Source organism: Equus asinus, chromosome 9, assembly GCF_041296235.1.
Source record: "Equus asinus isolate D_3611 breed Donkey chromosome 9, EquAss-T2T_v2, whole genome shotgun sequence".
Classification (NCBI taxonomy): Eukaryota; Metazoa; Chordata; class Mammalia; order Perissodactyla; family Equidae; genus Equus; species Equus asinus.
Window position 1 is genome coordinate 7,571,343 of NC_091798.1, and position 18,745 is coordinate 7,590,087.

An 18,745-nucleotide genomic window follows, 5' to 3' on the forward strand; every position below is an offset into this window, starting at 1 on the left:
CTCTCCCTCCATGAGACCTTCCTTGGCCACCAGAGCCACGGGCAGGAGCTCCCTCTGATGTTTACCTGCTGGATTGTGTATTGTGGGTTCTGGGCACTGACCTCGGAGACCATTCCAGGCTAGAGAAATTCAATCTTGGGTGCTCAGGGTAAGAGGGGCCCTGACAGGAAGTCAGGACCCTGATTCAAATTCCTGAGTGCCACCAGAATGGCCAAAATTAGAAAGACTGACAACACCAAGTGCAGACAAGGATGTGGAGCAACTGGAACTCTCCTACATTGCAGGTGGGAGTGCAAGCTGGCAGAACCACTTTGGAAAACCATTTGGTAGTATCTAGACAAGCTAAACATACACCTACCTTACGACACGGGAATTCCACTCCCGGGTATACGTGTGGACATGCATGCCAAACGACACACACATTTTTCACAACAGATTTATTTCTAATAGTTCAAAACTAGAAACAACCCAATTGTCCATCAACAGTAGAATATAATTCTACTACTACACAGCATTAAAAAATGAACTTCTGATACACACAATAACATGGATGAATCTCACAGATATAATATTGAGCAAAAGAGGATGTATGTTTGACTCCATTTTTATAAAATTTAAGAGCAAGCAAAACTAATCTATGGTGATAGAGGTCAAAATAGTGTTTATTTCTGGGGGATGCTGACTAGGAAGTGGAACAAGGGAAACTTCTGGGGAGCGGGAGGGTGGCTGGAGGGTGACTGTCCGGATGTGTACACATGTGAGGGTGCATCAAACTGCACTCTAAAAGTTGGCACACATGGCTAATTGTATACTGTATTTCAACAAGTTAGGGGAAAAAAGAAAGGTTAAATGAAGACAATTTCTGGGTACGCCTGACAAGAGTTATTTTCGCCCACGCACGTCCATTCTTCTCCCTTAGTCTGGAAGGAGCCCATACTTCCTTCTTTTAGACATGCCTCTCTCTCTATGTGTTGTGGGTGGAGCTCATCCTTCCTAGGCCCCAGATCAGAGCAGCATTTCCCAGGTGCATGTGACTTGCTTGGAGAAGGGAACAGGACTGAGCTGGCTAATGAGTCAATCCCAGAATTTTTTGTTGAAACGAGTAGAAAACGAGGGTCTTTCCACCGCAGTTGCCAATCTATCAGGATATAAGGCTGGTGCTGCCAGTGGCCATGTTGCTTCTTTCTGGAGAGAGTCTGCAGCCTGGAGAGAGGCCACACAGAGGAAAGTAGAGCAACACGGAATTCTTCCTGATGACACTGTGTCAGACCTGGATCTAGCCATCCCTGTACAGGCAGTTTTCATTGAGTGAACCAATACATTTCCTTTTTTAGCCAATCACTTTGATGTAAGTTTCTTACAGTTATAACTAGAGTATAACACACTGGGAATCTTGGGTAAAATTATGAGAGGTGTGTGGGGCTTGAGATATAAAATAACCATTGAGCCTCATCTGATCTGGTTTTTTTAAGATTGACACCTGAGCTAACATCTGTTGCCAACCAACCTTTTGTTTTTCTTCTTCTTCTTCTTCTCCCCAAAGCTCCCCAGTACATAGTTGTATATTCTAGTTGTGAGTGCCGTTGGTTGTGCTGCGTGGGACGCCACCTCAGCATGGCCTGGTGAGTGGTGCCATGTCCACACCCAGGATCTGAACCAGTGAAACCCTGGGCCGCCAAGGTGGAGCGTGCAGACCTAACGCCTTGGCGATAGGGCTGGTCCTTTGTCCAATCTGTTTTGTGGGTGCTGCTGCTGCCTCTGCCCTGAGTGGCTGCTCGCTCTGTGAGTCCATGGCCCTGCCAGGAGATGGGCGAGGCAGACCCAGGGGTCACGTGGGAAGGACTCTTGTCCTTGTTTGGAAAGGGTTCTGGACTAGGAATCTAGTGAACCGGATTCCACTCTCCATTTTGCCCCTTCTTAGTGTCAAGAGCTTGGGCAAATCACTACACCTCTCTGAGCCTTGTTCCTTCTCTATAAAATGGAATATCATCACCCAGCTCTAAAGGTTGTTATGCAGATCAAATGCTTGTTTCCCAACTTTTCCAGCTTTTTCATATCCTTGGCTGAGTTAGTGCCTGCATCCTGGGCATTCCCACAGCGCCCTCTATAACCCTTTGACCATCACCACAATGATCTTTAACAGTGTGTGAACTCCCCAAGGGCAAGAAACTGTTCATCCCTGTGTGCCCATGCCAACAGGGCTGAGCACACAGTTAGCAAGGACTCCTGAATCCAGACTATGAGGTCCCGCAAGCCAAGGGCTCACAGTTTGGCAGCCTACCCACCCCTCTGCCCTTTCCTTCCTTGCCTGGTAGATAGGGCTGATTCTAACATCCTAGGTGGAGTAGGACTCTGGGGAACTTTGGGAGGCAGTCTGGGCTTTGGAAGCTGACAGCTGAGAACCCACCCCGGGGGTTGTTGTGGGGTCTTTCCAGCTGGCCAAGAGAAGGTGCCCAAGAACATTTTGCTGAGGGAAGAATGGGAGCTGAGGCTGCCTGGGCACCTTCCTCAGATCTGGCTGTCTGAAACAAAGGGCTCCTGAGGCCATCACACTCACTTCCTTTCCTAGCTCACTTCTGCGTCATGGAAAAGGTTCTTCCAAGAATCACTAGGTTTATAAGTCTCACAGAACAAACCTACTGCTGTGTAAGAGCCGAGCAGGAAAAGGCCATCTCTTCTCATGCACCCATGTTCATTCATTCAACACACACTTCATGACACACCACTTTGGACATCAGGAAGGTGGAAAGGAATGAGGCTAGGTCTCTGCCTTGAAGGGGTTGGCCTAGAGAGCTATATTGGACACAGCCTCCATTTTGGCCTCCCTGCCTCCTTTCCTGCATTCCTTCTCCACATAGCAGCCAGAATGAGCCGCTCAAACAAGGTAGATTCCCAGCTTAAACCTTCTAAAGATCTCCATGAGGCCCTCTGTGACAGGGGGAGGTAGATGAGCGGATAACGTGGTATTGAGTTTAGCACACCTGGAAAAACGTCAACACAGGGTTGCCAAGCAATTTGGATGTCTGTCTCCATCCTAAGTCCTAAGATCAGTATTTAGGGCCCTGGGAGTCTGAACGGGGTGAGGGGTCAATACACACATACTAGATCCAATGGTAATATGGCCCCAAATCCCAGGTCTGTTAAGTTGCAGTCTGGCTCATGGGAGAAATTCTTTATTTAGATGCTTCAGTAACCAAGAGACAGAGCATAAGCAACGCACACCCACCCACACACGGTACGTAAAGGTATTTCACAGGTGGAGGGAGGGGGAGCGAGGCCACGAGAGCAGCTAGGGACTCTCTGACCCAGTGAGGAGGGACCTCTGATGGTGCCACTCCCTAGAATTCCTGTTTGAAAGTTACAAGGAAAAATCCACTCCCAGTGAAGTCCTAGGCCATAGAACACAGCAGAGCTGGAGAAATCTAGGTTCGGGGCCTGGGGAATATGCTTCCTCACTGCATCAGCTCTCCTTTCTTTCCCGGGGCCCATCCCGCTCCCCGGTACTCAGGAGCTTCCCGGTGGATGACGGGGGAGGACTAGCACCACAGCAACCTAGGCAGGCGGTCTGCTGCACGAGGGGGAGGGCTAGCGGGCCGAGGGCAGCAACCAGCCTCTGAGGTGGCTGGCATGAGGCAGTTTGCCTTTAGCGGCCCAGAACCATCAAGGAAACCTGTATGTGGGGATTTTCCCACATGACCCTGGGTCAGAGCACCTCTGATGGAGAAGGGGAGAGAACCCCATTGGAGCAGGATCCCACTGGGTACTGAGGCCTCCGACAGTTCTATCTTATTCCCAGCTGCTGCAGATCCTTAGCACCATTCAGGAACTGTGGAGAAGGGGCAGGAGGAGCAGCAATGCTCTGCCAGGACTGTGTCATTGCTGCAGGAGGAGATTTCACAGTGGACACAAATCTGTACAACTGGCCAGCATCTGGTTCCAGGCTCAGAAAAGCCTGTACTTTCTGGGAGAAGCAGGGTGCCACATTAGTTTCCATGCGGCAGCCACTTCCATCTGCCCTTTCTTGCCTACGCCAAGGTCTGGTATGAAAGCTCCAGGTTTCAATGGACATGCCTAGAGCCTAGGGAGAGCTCAGCTCTTTAGCTGCAGGGACTGGTTCAAAACTGACCTGCAGAGGAAAGACAGGCCTGGGGCCTCATGACATATGGCCCACAGGGGCTGGGGAAGGGGAAAGGCCATCCTTCATACTACCACTTGAGACCTCAAGATCTGTGCTTCCCTTGTCCTGACTACAGGGCCTGTTCTAAGCAAAGGAGCAGGGGTGGATTTGCCTGGACCAATCAGAGGCTGTCTGTGGCCCACTCCTGCCTCAGGCCTATATATTCTCCGGATGTAAGAAAGGAGGGAGAGGGAGCCAAGGGCTGACCACAGTCACAGGAAGGTGGCTCATGGCTGGTTCAACCTGGGGTGCTAGACACAAACACCTCTAGTCTTCCAAGGTGGCTGAGTCTTTCTGAATAGGTTGCCTTTGCACTGGAATCTGGCTCAGGGGTGATGCCACTGTTTTTGGTGACCTGTAATTTGAGAAGGAACAAAGGCACAGGGTCAGTTTGCGGTGGGTGTGATGGTGCTCCAGGTAGCTTATCCCAATGCTAGTACAGCTCTCCCAGGGCCTTAGAGTCATAAGCAGGGCAGCTCTCCTTTGCCTAGGGCCACTGTCTGCTAGGCACAACATCGAGTGCTTTGCTTCTAGCATCCTATTTCATCCTCACGGCAACTGCACAAGACAGGGAATAGCACCCCCATTTTACATATGAGGAAACTTAAGTTCAGAAAGTCTAAGTAACCTGCCCATAGTAACCGTTTTTTTTTTTTTTTTTAAAGATTTTATTTTTCCTTTTTCTCCCCAAAGCTCCCTGGTACATAGTTGTGTATTTTTAGTTGTGTGTCCTTCTAGTTGTGGCATGTGGGACGCTGGCTCAACGTGGCCTGATGAGCTGTGCCAGTCCGTGCCCAGGATCTGAACTGGCGAAACCCTGGGCCACTGAAGTAGAACACACAAACTTAACCACTCGGCCACCGGGCCAGCCCCGAACAGTAACCATTTTTTAAGTGTGGTAGATTCAGGATGGCAGCTCATGTCTTTCCACTATACCAAACCATTTATTCTGCCCCTAGGGCCCTATGTGCCCTGGATCATACAGAACAACCATTCTCCCCTCTCATCAAGTCTAAAGTGGCTCTCCTGTTCCTCTCTATCCCACTCTCTGGGCACCCAGCACCACCTGATGTTGCTTTGTTTATGGATTTGTTTAGGATCTGATTCTAGCACCAGAGGGGGATCTAAAGGATCAGGGAAGAGCATTGGTACTGGTTCCTACTGTAGCCCCAGTGCCCAAAACAGGGCTTGGCACATAATAGGTGCTTAATAAATATTTGTTGAATGAATGAAAGCTTGTCTCTAACAGCTCCCCTTATTGGTCCTAGCACTTCACATATATTATCTCTAACCCTCACAATGTTCCATAAGGTGAGGATGATGAGCTCCCTTTGGAAGTGGCAGAGCAACATTTGGAGCCAAAGAGGTTTGAATCCTGGGTGTAACTTCAAGTAACTATATGGTCTTAGGGAAGTCATTAACCTACCTGACATTAGCTTCCCTTGGGTTGTAAACGGGGGTCTGAATTCAGAGCTGCTGCTGCGAATTAAATGAGATTGAATTAGGTGTTCAACAAATTGTAGCTATAACCTTACAGAAAAGGAATTGGAGCCTCAGAGGTTTACTGACTCATCTAAGGTCCCATAGCTGGAAAGTGTAGGAAGAAAACAGTAGACAACTCCAGCATTTTCAAGTGTGGGTAGCCCCAGGGCAGGTCTCTGGCCAGCTCCAGTTGTCTGCTGAAACTGCCACCAGGCAAGCTGCAAGGGAGGCATATTGAAATAGGCGTGAGGCCCAGGCTGCGCTGCTGGGGCTTGCCTCAAGTCCACATCTAAGGGAAGCCGCAAGAGTCCTCCCAACTAAAGACACAGCTACAAATAAAGAGGAAGGTCTGCTGCAGTGTGGGAGAGGCGACTTTAGGCAGAGCAGAGAGGACCAAGGACATTTTTGACTCCAACACTCTGTGTTTCCACCACCTTTAACTCCCTCGGTTCTGTGAGCAATGCAGAACCAACTACTAAAGTGAAAGCAATCATTTCAGCTGACTTTCCTGCCTGAAACTCAGTTTCCCCATCTGTAAAACGGCTAATTCCCATCTCAGGTTATGCTGTGGCCCACTGTCCATACTACACAGTTCCCTTCCGAGAGGAAAGGAGCGAACCACGTGAGCCCTCCCCCGCTGGGGCCCTAGCCTCTCCATGTCACATGGTGCCACAACCTCCTTGTCAGCACGGTACCCCAGAGGAGCATGCTGTGAGCCTAAGTCTGAATTATGGATCTGCCCCATAGGATCACTCTGAATGGTGGTTGCTCATATCTGTAAAATCAGAATAATCATCCCTTCTTCCCAGAGTTGTTGTGAGGGTTACCTGAGAGAATGTGCTTGGCATATGGCCGGCAAAAGAACAAGGGCTCAAAAAATGCTAGTCATTTTCAAGAGTATCATGAACTGAAGACTCTCTGTTTACCAATTCCCTTCAAAGCACTTATCATAATTTGTAATTAGTTTTTTTACTTGCTTATTGTTTGCCTCCTCCCATCAGAATGTAAAGTCATGAGAGCAGGGACTGGGTCTGCCTTGGCCACCACTCAGAGGGTATCCAGTATTTGATGAATGAATGAAAGAACCTGGTCATATTTGGTATTGGCCTGTAGAGGGAGCTCTTGCCATAAAATTGACGGGAATGAAGAAATAGGGTCTTCAAGTCAGCGGAAAAAAAATGCTTCCCCAGTCAGACTCCTAAGGCCAGGAAATCCAAGTACTCTTAGGAGATCACCAAGGAAATCGTCCATGCTTCTCTACTAAAACCTTCAGCTCAGCAGGTCCGAAGGCTGGGGAGAAGCCGATGGGTGAAAAACTTACAGAGGAGCCGCTTCCTTCTGTTAACTGACTGATCTTTTTGTTGACTGAGAAAAGGCTGCCAGGGTTCCATTTTAGCCAAGGAGCACCTGGCTTTGCTCTGATTCAGAAGCCCTGAGCTCCTGCAGCAGACCCTTGAATTTCAAAGGACGATTACTCACTGGTTCTTGTGTTTGAAGCCGCTGACATGAGCTTGGTACTGTTCTATGGAGTTCAGCACTATCTTACATGTCTTGCAGGGGTAGCCCTTCCCGGCTGAAACACACATAAAAGTCGAGATGCTTTGTTATCCACTAAGAAGGGACCTTTGGCAGTGTGTGCAAATGCCCTTCTGAGGATGCCTTGATGGGGGTGAGGTGAGGTGGTTGGCCCTGATGAGAATCCCAAAGGCCTCAACGTTCAGGGGACACATCCTGTTGTGCCTATGCGCTCCTTGGGGTTGGGAACCTTCTCATTCCCCTCCATGCCCCCAGTTCCAGCATTGAGCCTGGTGCAGAGTAGTTATCTGAGTAAATAAAAGATTGACAGAACAAAGAGGTGACATTTGGTGTAACTGTCTTTTCCATCTTTTTTTTAAAGATTGGCACCTGAGCTAACAACTGTTGCCAATGTTTTTTTTTTCTGCCTTTTCTCCCCCAATCTCCCAGTACGCAGTTGTATATTTTAGTTGTGGGTCCTTCTAGTTGTGGCATGTGGGATGCTGCCTCAGTGTGGCCTGACAAGCAGTGCCATGTCCGCGCCCAGGATCCAAACCAGCAAAACCCTGGGCCGCGGAAATGGAGCGCGCGAACTTAACCACTCGGCCACGGGGCTGGCCCCTGTCTTTTCCATCTTGACTGTGCTAAGTGCCCTCATTAAGGATGCCCCTAATGAGAGATCTCTGGGAAGGTGCCACTCTCCTCGGTCTTGCAATAACAGTAATTAATAAGAACATGTGTTACGAAAATCAATCTGTCTTTTTACCTTGGGGCTCACAGACACCCTGTCTCGCTACTCACCAGGACTGCTCTAATGGCAAAGTGGCCTTTATCCACAAGGTCTAGCAGAAAGCAGGAGTGAAGATACGGGGATGGATTCCTGGCTCTGCCTTCATGTGACCTTGGCTAAATCCCTTCCCCTTTCTGATTCTCACCTTTTCTAAACTATAATCCACTTATACCACAACTTATAACCATAATACTTATAATAAAAAGCAGCTATTAGTTACCAAGTGCCTGATATAGCCCATGCACTTCATATAATTTTGTTTGGCCCTCATGATCCTGTGAGAATCATTACCACTATTCTATAGATGAGGAAACTAAGGCACAGTCACATGTCCAAGAACCCAGAGTTAGTAAGTGCAAACTCAGACGTGGCTGACTACAAAGGCCATACTTATCCTAGCATGCAGGGTGCCGGCTGTACAGGAAAGGCAGCTGTATACAGGACTTCAAGAGCCCTTCTGGCTCTGACACCTTTTGAATCATCTGCCATCCTAAAGTCTCAGAGCTCTGGAGTGGGATCACCTAGGCTCAAATCCAAGCTCTATGCTTTCTTACCTGTAGGACCACAGGCCAGTTACTTAACCTCTCTTGAGATTTGGTTTCCTCATTTGTAAAAGGGGGGATTCTCTGAGACTCAGGTTATTTACCTATAACATGAGGTCAGTATTAGTATCAACCTCATAAAGTTATTGTAATGATTCAAATAAAAGCATTTGGCACACAGTTAAGTATTCAACAAATGTGAGCTTCTATCACTACTATTATTTCACTCTTATGGGCTCCATGAGTCATGCTGGCAAAGAGGTGGACAGTATCTGTTAACCAGTCATCCATGGCAGCTGCAGCTACGGAGAATGCCAACAATCTCCTCTACTCCAATAAGCTAGCCAATGTTCCCAGCTACCTTTGTTTCCCTTGTACCTTCAGATATTTTCTGGAAGACATATCCCTTTAAAGCATCTAAGGGGAAAATTACTGCAATCAGAATTTAGGTACTTTTTAGACATTTAAGATCAGAATTCATGGTTCAACACTAACAGGGAAAAGATGCATAATGGATTAGACTAGCAGAACTATCTTTCCACCAAGGTCAGGAGTGGGACCTAGGGCTGGTGAGGGGGTGACAACCACCAATGGTTAAGAGTTACTGATGCCCAGATTACAACAGCCCACTTTTATTAAGCACCAGGCAGCATGCCAGGATTTTGGATATTTATGTCCTTGCATTCTTACAACCACAGGCAAGATAGGTGGTGATCTCCATTTTTCAGAGCAGGAAACAGGCCCAGAGAGGTTAAGTGGTTGACTTGAGGTCAGAGCTGGAATTTGCCCTCTGGTTTGTGAAGCCCCCATTCTTCCCTCTGTACCACAGGTCTCTGGACTCTCCTATGTCCCCTATGAGATACAAGATCTCAGCACACTGTTTACTGATCTGTAAGCTAGATTTAAATCCTCATCTGGGGTGACTGCAGAATTCACTGGTGCTTCAAAAAAACAGATTTGTCCTGTACCCACACTCATGAATTTTCATCTGCTTTCCACTTTACGTTTGATATTCTGGTTTACCTGTGTGATTTTATGAAGTATAAGCCACTAGAGCTGATTTTTAAACATTGGACTTATTTGGAAAAGCACCTGTATCTCCCCCCTTTTACTGCCTTAAAAGACCTGTCTAAACTTGCTTCTCCATTTTCTTGCCTCTCAATTACTTTGCAACCTTACTACGCACTTTGCGATCTCCCTGCACACACACAGACATGCGCCACACGCTCTTTCTGAGGCCAGTGTTGACTTCGCTGTATCTAAATCTAATGGACCAAGTGGATGTTTATGAGGCTTATCATACCTGACCTCTCACAGCACCTGATGGAACTGGTGACTCCTCCTTCTTCAACGCCCGTGGCGTTCAGCATGCTGCACCCTTGCTTTTTCTCCTCTGCTGGCTCCTTCTCAGTCTCTTTTGCTGTCTCCTGTTTGACCTCCACTATTTAACACTGGCATTCCAGAGAGCTCAATGTTTTTCTTTTTTCACTTTATTATTTTATTTTTAATTGTGGTAAAATACTTATAACAGAAAATTTACCATCTAAACCATTTTAAGTGTACAACTCAGTAATGTCAAAGGAGAAGTTTGGGCTAGAGAAATTTGTGTTTTCATCATGTTAAGTATATTCACATTGTTGTGTAACCAATCTCCAGAACTTTTTCATGTTGCAAAACTGAAAATCTACACCCACTGAACAACTCCCCATTTCCTCCTCCCCCTAACTCCTGGCAACCACCATTCCACATTCCGTTTCTGTAGGTTTGATTGCTCTAGATATCTCATACAGGTGAAATCATCCAGGATTTGTCTTTTGTCCCTGGCTTGGTTCACTTAGTATAATGTCTTGAAGGTTTATCCATGTTGTAGCACGTGAAAGAATTTCCAGAGGGCTCAGTCTTAGACCCTCAGGCTCTTCTCTCTCTAAACGCTCTAAGGGATCTCATTTATTCCCCTGACTTTGATTACTACCTATTAGGTTAAAACATATGAAACTACCAATATTTAACAGTTTCTGACGTATCAAAATGGCAATATCTCTAACCCAGACCTCTCCTTTGAGGTCTAGACCTTTATATCCAACTGCCTCTGTAATATCTCTACTTAGATATCTCATGGACATCTTAAACTCAAGCTGATGGAACCTGGTTATCCCCCTAAATCTGGGCACCATCCTTGACTGTTCCTTTTCTTTCATCTCCCACGCTTGATGGCAAAGTCTTGATTCTACTTCATACATACCTCTTGAATCCATCTACTTCTGTCTACTTCCTCTGCTGTTACCTTAGTCCAAGCTTCTATCTTCTTCAGTGTGAATTACTATAATAGCCTCATTGCTGGTCTCTCTTCACTACTTTTCCTCCCTATTCTTTTCCTTTTTTTTTTTTGTGAGGAAGATTAGCCCTGAGCTAACATCTACCGCCAATCCCCCTCTTTTTGCTGAGGAAGATTGGCCCTGACCTAACATCCATGCCCATCTTCCTCTATTTTATATGTGGGATGTCACCACAGCATGGCTCAATAAGCGGTGTGTAGGTCTGTGCCTGGGATGTGAACCTGTGAACCCTGGGCTACCGAAGCAGAGTGCATGAACTTAATCACTATGCTCCTAGGCCGCCCCCTACTCCCTATTCCAACTCATTCTCTACTTTGTGACCAGAATGATATAAGAATGTTTAAACTGTCAATGGCTTCCCAATGCTTTTAGGATAAACACCTAAACCCTTAACATGACCCACAGTGCCATGACGAGGCGCTTGCTCCTCTTCCCAGCATCCTTTTGCCCCACACTATCCCCTTGCTGTCTGGGAGGCCTTCCTTGATCCTTGCTCCCCTATTTTAGGTTATCGCCATAGTATCCCCTTTGTTTGCTTTTCTAAAGCTTGTAACTTATAGTTCTTTGCTCAATGCCTGTCTCCTCTGCTAGACTTGAAGCTCCATGAGAACATGGACAATACCTGTCCTGTTTACTACCATATATCCAATGGTATTAGGAAAGAGCTCAACAAGTACTTCTTGACTGTATATGAATTTAATAAGACGTGAAAACCTGTCTTATGTACAGGGGTTGAAGAAACTGATAGATCAGCATGGGGCAGAGAAAGCAGACCTGTTCTGTGTAGGTGGCAAGGCCCTAAGTAGGGAGAGAAAGTGATGGGGTAAAGCAGAGGAAAATCCCAGTAACCCAGAGGAGAGGCTGAGTGCTCGGCAGCTGGAAGGCCTTGGCTGCCTGAATGACATGCAGGTTTTAGTTTTGGCATTCTTGGGGAGATGAGAGAAACGTGAACCTGGAGTATAAAGCAAACTCCATGTCTTGTTTGATCTGCTTAGTAGATGCTGCGTTTACCCCTGGAGGGAGAGATCCGGACATTCTGGGTCACCTCACATTTGACTCATACTTGTCACGAGATACTTGCCAGGAGTCCCATGGAAACTATTCTCTGACCCAACACAGAAATTGACCCGGGTTTCAGTGCTGGCTGCCTAGTATGGGACCCAGTACAAATCACTTCATCTTTCTGATCTTAATGTCCTCATTTGTAAAATGGGGATAATCAACCTTGCACAACAGAGTTGTTCTGAGGATTAAATCAGGTAATTGCATGTGAGAGCATCTGGCCTAAGGCCTGGACTACAGCAGCCATCAGTAAGTGTAGGATGACTGACTGACTGAACAAACTAACAAAAGAACAAGCTTTGACTCAAGTGAGCAGGAAAAAGTCAAGCTGCTAACAAATCTAAACCCTTTGCTAAGGCAGAACCCCTGTCAGTTGAAGTCACTGCCTGCATATCAACATCCCACTTCTGTGAGTCAGCAGGGGGTCAGGGTAGGCTCAGTGCCTCTGCTGACATCCTGTACTTGGAACGCCTCTGGCCAAGTACTCTCAGAGCTGGAGGCAAGAGGACAGAGTTTAAGTTTTGGAGCCAGACAGAGCTAGAGACCCATACTGATGTTACTTAACTTAGAAGTCCTATCAGCTGTATGACCTGGAGCAAGTCACTCTCTCAACTTCTTTATTTGTGAAATGGGAAAATCATCCCTATTTATGGGAATACTGTGGGGATTAAATTATAATGTATATATTAATATCAAAGGGGGATGTGCTACCCCTGCCCCCTGGCTAGGTTTTCATGAAAGATTTTGGCTGATCTGCAAAGCAGTCAGACGCCTTAAGCAAGAAAAAAGGATTATGGTAATTTAGTCTTAGACAAATGGAGGAGGGTGGATACAGGAAGGCGGCTTTGGCTTGAGATAAAAGAAGAGAATGGACACAAGTTAAGATAAGCAGCCTAAAACACTGCAGTGCCTGAGTTCTGCCAGTGGACAAGAGATAATGAGGGAAAGACCAGGGCAGGGCCCGGTAAAGGAGAGGCAGGAGCTGGAGCAAAGAAGCATCAACTGCAAGAGAACCTTGGGTTGTGCCAGCTGGATGCTATGCTGTTCCTATCAGTCGCAGGCCAAAATAGAAGCATCTTGTGAAGCGGGGTTCTGAGGAGCTTGGTTCCGAAGTTTCCAGATTCCTCAGCATATGGGACTGATCCTGTTAAAGGAGAAGGCACTGCCGGGTATGTGGAACAGTACGTAATTATCAGCCACCTCTTTCTGACTTTGAAGGTTTGTAAAGCAGGGTCCTTCAATGGCATTGGAGGAGCAAACCTGCTAAAGGGATGCCCTCGTGCTTCACAGCCACTGCTCGGCATCCTTCCCATCTGCGTCGGTATTGCCCAAACATGGCCTGTGTTGTATGGCTGCTTTGGGATGTGGGGGACTGGTGAGAGGCATGCTCCCCTCCTTGCCCCTAGGTGGTCTGGAACATCTATGGCACCTGGCTGTTCATCTTTCTGGGATTGTGGGAAGACTACAGATGACTCTGCACAGCAGCTTCCCTGAGCCCATGCTATTCACACCTGGATGCCCTGAGGGCCTCAAGTGTTGACTGTCTGGTGCTGCATCTCCAAGGCCTGGTGAGGAAACCCTGAGGACCAACACCAATGCTCCTGTAGGCTCCACAGAGGAACTGTCAGTCTTGGTCACTACCTACCCCAATGAGGGAACACAGTAGGTGCTCAATAAATATTTACAGTCTGAATGAAAGAGAAAATACTAATCTTCCCCCTTCGCCATCTTTAGGCCCTGAGTAGTTACTGTGATGGGAAGGGCTCCTCACTTTTTATGAATTCTCACTCATGTGATGCTGACTGGCATCTTGAGGTCAGGGAGGGAGCTAACACTCTTGAGTCAGAGTGGTCTCCTTCCCCATGCCCCAAGAATCCAGGCAGGCCTCAGATGCTGGGAGAGGAGGGGCGCTGAGAACACTCTAAAATCTGACAAGCTGCTGAGGCCTTCACACAAGAAATGTGGATGACAGGCAGTTTAAATTAGGGGTTACGAACTGGTGGCCCTTGGCCCAAATCTGGATTAGAGACTGGTTTGACTCACGCAGGGTTTAAAATTTTTTAAATTTAGTGGCACATTTAAAAATCATAAGAATTCTCACTCAAATCTGGCTTCTAGATTCGTTTGAAAAACTGAAAGATGGTAACAACTGGCTAGAGCTGGCTAGGAGGGGCATGCACTCTTCAGCTGACCATATTCCCTCTTGGCTCTTTCACTTATTTAAATCTCCTGTCTGGCTTCTGCAGGCAATTGAGTTTGCAATGCCTGCTTGAGAAGACCTAAGAAGGAAAAGCATAGCCTTGGTGGTCTAGGGAGCCCCAGTGGTCAAGCCCCAATCCAGATCTGGTATGAGCTGGGCCTCCTTACCTGATGAGTCAGTGACAGCAGGGTCTGCCAGCCGCCCATAGTGTGCCATGAGTTTGAGCTTGGTCTCCTGTTTCCTGTGTTTCTTGCCCACATAATGTTGCTGAGCCATGACAGGGTCGTTGAAAGTCGCGTGGCAGAGGCTGCAGAACTTGTCTGGGTCTATCATCTCTCTATTCTGGTGCAGGGCTAAGGTGGAGGCCACAAGGAAAGGGTTTGTAAGGCGTTTCGACAGAGCTGCGGTGAGAGAGTTCAAACAGAAACAATGAAAAACCCGGATGGTGCCAGGCTTGCGTGCATGCTGAATGCAAAGAAAGGCTGGGTCACTAGTTAATCACACTTGCACATGGAGCACTACCTGTGTGAATCAGAATGAAAGCCTTCCTTAATTAGGAAAACTGGGAAGATCTGGGGGAGCCCAAAGATCAGCTACTTTGTCAGCAGCTTTAACTACTTTAGGCATAGGAATCCCAATTTTCTCACATTCCGAGGAGGCTCTGTACTTCTATTATCAAGTTGCCAAGTTACAACAGTCTATAGATATACATGCTTGCAACCTTTTTATCCCTCAGAATTCCCCAGAACTTCACAGCAGTGGAACAAGAAGTTTGGGTGTTTTGTCCCATCCTCGAAGTACCCAAGTTACAGAGCTGGGAGCCAATGCACAGATGCAGAAATTAAGGGCCTGAGGGTCATTTAGAAAAGGCAACTGTACTAGGGAGGCATTTTATTTATTTTTTTATTATTATTTTATTATTATTATTTTTGGGGGGAAGATTAGCCCTGAGCTAACTGCTGCCAATCCTCTTTTTTTTTTTGCTGAGGAAGACTGGCCCTGAGCTAACATCCGTGCCCATTTTCCTCTACTTTATATGTGGGACGCCTACCACAGCATGGCTTGCCAAGTGGTGCCATGTCCACACTTGGGATCCGAACCGGTGAACCCCAGGTCGTCGAAGTGGAACATGCGCACTTAACCGCTGTGTCACCAGGCTGACCCCTAGGGAGGCCTTTTAGGCTACACTGCCTTCTAGGCTGAGCTGGGGAGACAAGAGGATGACACTGACATTCATTATGTACTTTGTATATATATTTTCTCCTTTGGTCCTCAGAACTACCCCATGAACTAGGTATCGTTTTGCCACATTAGAGAGAAAAATTGAGGCTCAGATGGCCCAGCTAGTGGGTGAATCCAGGTCTGTGTGACCCTAAAGACCATGCCCTCTTTGCTATGCCAGGCTGCCAGAGGGCGGCAGGAAAAGTTGAAGGCTACAGCTTATGCTTTCATCTTCAGAAAACATTCCTGGCTCTGGTCAATGAATTCAGGGCATCAGAGCCGGGTTTGGGCATATGTGCAAGCCTCCTGTGGGTCAGCAAATGTCCTGATGCTGACTGCAGGATGTGCTGCTGCCTTATAAGGTGGGTGCCACGACTCACTAATCAACGAGTCTGGCTGAAATGGTGCCAAGCTAGTAACCACTACTTTAAGAATGTGGCTTAGAACCCCCCCACAGGTAGAGGAGCGGTGGGGCTCAGCAGCACTCACAGACACATGGCTCAGATGCTCTTTCATCTCTGCACCACTTCAATGGGGGAAGTTTTGAGGATTTTTGGCAAGTCAGAGGAAACTTGCTGGCTTTTCCCACAGTAATTTTCCAGTATAGGGAATCTCAATTTCCTTGGCCATTGATTTTTCCTGGTCATTGTTTCAGCAAGGCACTTGAAAAGTAATGTACATGTTGTAGAATATTTAATAATATGAGAAAATATTCAGTATGTGGTGTTGAGTGTATAAAAAAGCAGGTTGTACGGCAATCTATTTCTTATGTCTTCAATTTTGCAAAACAACAACAAAAAGCACACTGGTGATACATGGAAAAAAGACCAAAAGCATAGAGTAAAAGGGTGCTTTTTGGTATTTTCCAACTTTTCTACAATGACTGTAGATTTTTGACATGAGAAAAGAGGCAATAATGGTCGTTAAGACATAAAGGTCACTGTTTAAAAGATACTGAAGAGGAGCATCAGAGGTGAATGGTTAAGTAAAGTTAGAGAAATTGCTTAATGGACATAAAATGAAAATGAGAGCTATGGGAGTCTTCTCTCAGGAAACAGCTTGAAATACTACAAGTATTCTACAGGGATGTCCACTGTATTGTTATTTATAAATACCAAAAAAGCAGAGGGGGAAAAACTTAAATATTCAACATTAGAGGAATGGGGTTAAGTGTGGTATGATGGGATATTACATTGTCATTAAAAATGTTTATGAAAAAGTTTTTAATAACATGGGAAATATAAATGTTATATTAAATGAAAAGAGTATGAAAGAAAATTACACACGCAATATGATCACGTCATTGTTAAAAAAGATATGTGCAATCTATATGTGTATACTGGTATTTTGAGACGTCACCAACATAGTACATGTTTCTTGGTGGTAGGATTTGGGTGATATTTTACTTTCCTCTTTGTACCTTTAAATTATTTAAACTAGAATTATTCATAATGAGTATACATAGTTTTTATAAAAATAATAAGGTTAAAGTATTCTAAGTTTATATGCACATATACATGGATTTAAACTAGATATACATAAAACAAATATACACACAGATATACACACATACACATAACAGAAGATTTTAGGAGAAACAGTACTCCAAAATGTTAACAGTGGTTATCTCTGAATGGTAAAATTATGGGTACTTTTTCTTTCCATTTATCTATATTTTCCATATTTTCTACAACATGCTTGTATTACTTTTATATTAGAAAAACGTTTGATTTCAGAAATATAGTTACAAACTCATCTAATAACATGGAAATATACCTAAACTATAAAATTAAATGAAAAGCAAAAAGCAGGATACAAATGGTACATAAACTATGATTACAAGTATATAGAAACATATCTGCGTGTAGCAAAGGCCGAAAGTGAATATGGATAATAACCCTTTTTTCTTTTTTTTTTGAGGAAGATTAGCCTTGAGCTAACATCTGCCGCCAAGCCTCCTTTTTTTGCTGAGGAAGACTGGCCCTGGTGGGGCTGGCCCCGTGGCCGAGTGGTTAAGTTCACGCACTCCGCTGCAGGCGGCCCAATGTTTTGTTGGTTCGAATCCTGGGCGTGGACATGGCACTGCTCATCAAACCATGCTGAGGCAGCGTCCCACATGCCACAACTAGAAGGACCCACAATGAAGAATACACAACTATGTACTGGGGGGCTTTGGGGAGAAAAAGGAAAAAATAAAATCTTTAAAGAAAAAAAAAAAGACTGGCCCTGAGCTAACATCTGTGCCCATCTTCCTCTATTTTACATGTGGGACGCCTACCACAGCATGGCTTGACAGGTGGGGCATAGGTCCACATCTGGGATCCGAACCGGTGAACCCCCGGCCACTGAAGCAGAATGTGTGAACTTAACCGCTGTGCCACTGTGCTGGCCCGGATAATAACCTCTTGAATAAGAAATTTGTGGGACCAGGCATATTCCAGGGAACTTTCCCATTCATGGAAAGATAAGTCTATACAAAGCTAAAGATAACTGAACTTATAAAGTTCTGTTTTTAAGCTAGTTTCTCTTGGCCTAATGTTTAATCTTTTTGGTACAATGAATGGTCCCAACACTGACTTTAAACAAAAGCAATTAGTACAACTTAATGATGAACAAATCATAAGCAAGGCCAATGACACACTCCCTGTGGTGGATGCCTAACCAACTACTGCATTTTATGGGGGAGTCCACTCACTGGGTATCTTGATGATGCTGATAATAGTAACAATAGCAGCTGTTATTTACTGAGCATCTATTATATCCTAGGTTCCTAACATATCTTATTTCATTCTTACAACCTATGAAGTAGATAGTATAATCAACATTTTATAGGTGAGGAAACTCAGGCATGAAGAAGTTAAGTCATACAGATGATAAATAACACTGCCAGGATTTAAACCTGGGCATCTATGACTTCAAAGACCATAGTCTGTTGTGACATAGCACAAATAACTAGAATTGGGTGTGATGGGAGAGCATAATTAAGAGTGATTTTTTACCCTGTCTTCAAAGCTTCCAAAACAATGTTGTCTTATTTTTATAATAAAGTAATACAAAAGATAAATCTTATAGATAGTGTTGTCTACTTCTTGGTCCAAAATAGAGCAGCAAAAATTACCAAGAAAAAATGAAATAAAGATCAAAAAACTTTCACTCTTGATTAACTGCAGTTAGGAGAGGTTAAAAATCCCAGAAAGTCAGGAGTTAATGAGATGAAAGCAAGGGCTGAGCCCCAGTGGTGACAAGATAAAGGGGGCTATTTTAGAAGTCACTGCACCGGGAATGAATTCATGGCAGTGGCAAACACAGCTTGCTGGGCAGTAGTGGCAGCACTGAAGTATTCAGCTTTGAAAGGCAAGTCCCTGTCTTGAGGAGAAGAGGCAGCTTTGAGGATTAAAGTGAGCAGGGCATAACCTGAGC

At 45.6% G+C, this 18,745-nt stretch overlaps 1 protein-coding gene across 22 annotated transcripts in view; it reads right to left on the minus strand.

Moving 5' to 3' along the window:
• Positions 1-422: 422 nt before the first annotated feature.
• Positions 423-18,745, minus strand: part of ZNF346 (zinc finger protein 346) — a 31,817-nt gene continuing 13,494 nt past the window's right edge. For 2 of the 22 annotated variants that reach the window (XM_070517040.1, XM_014834892.3), the window contains 3 exons: positions 14,272-14,457; positions 7,139-7,232; positions 423-4,532 (listed from right to left, as the gene is read on the minus strand). In XM_070517040.1, coding sequence (XP_070373141.1) covers positions 4,445-4,532; positions 7,139-7,232; positions 14,272-14,457 — 368 coding nt within the window. In that variant the 3' untranslated portion in view covers positions 423-4,444. Of the gene's footprint in view, positions 4,533-5,603; positions 5,657-7,138; positions 7,483-10,894; positions 13,049-14,271; positions 14,506-18,745 lie in introns of those variants that run through there. The other 20 variants (XM_070517036.1, XM_014834889.3, XM_014834893.3 and 17 more) reach the window with 16 other exon arrangements.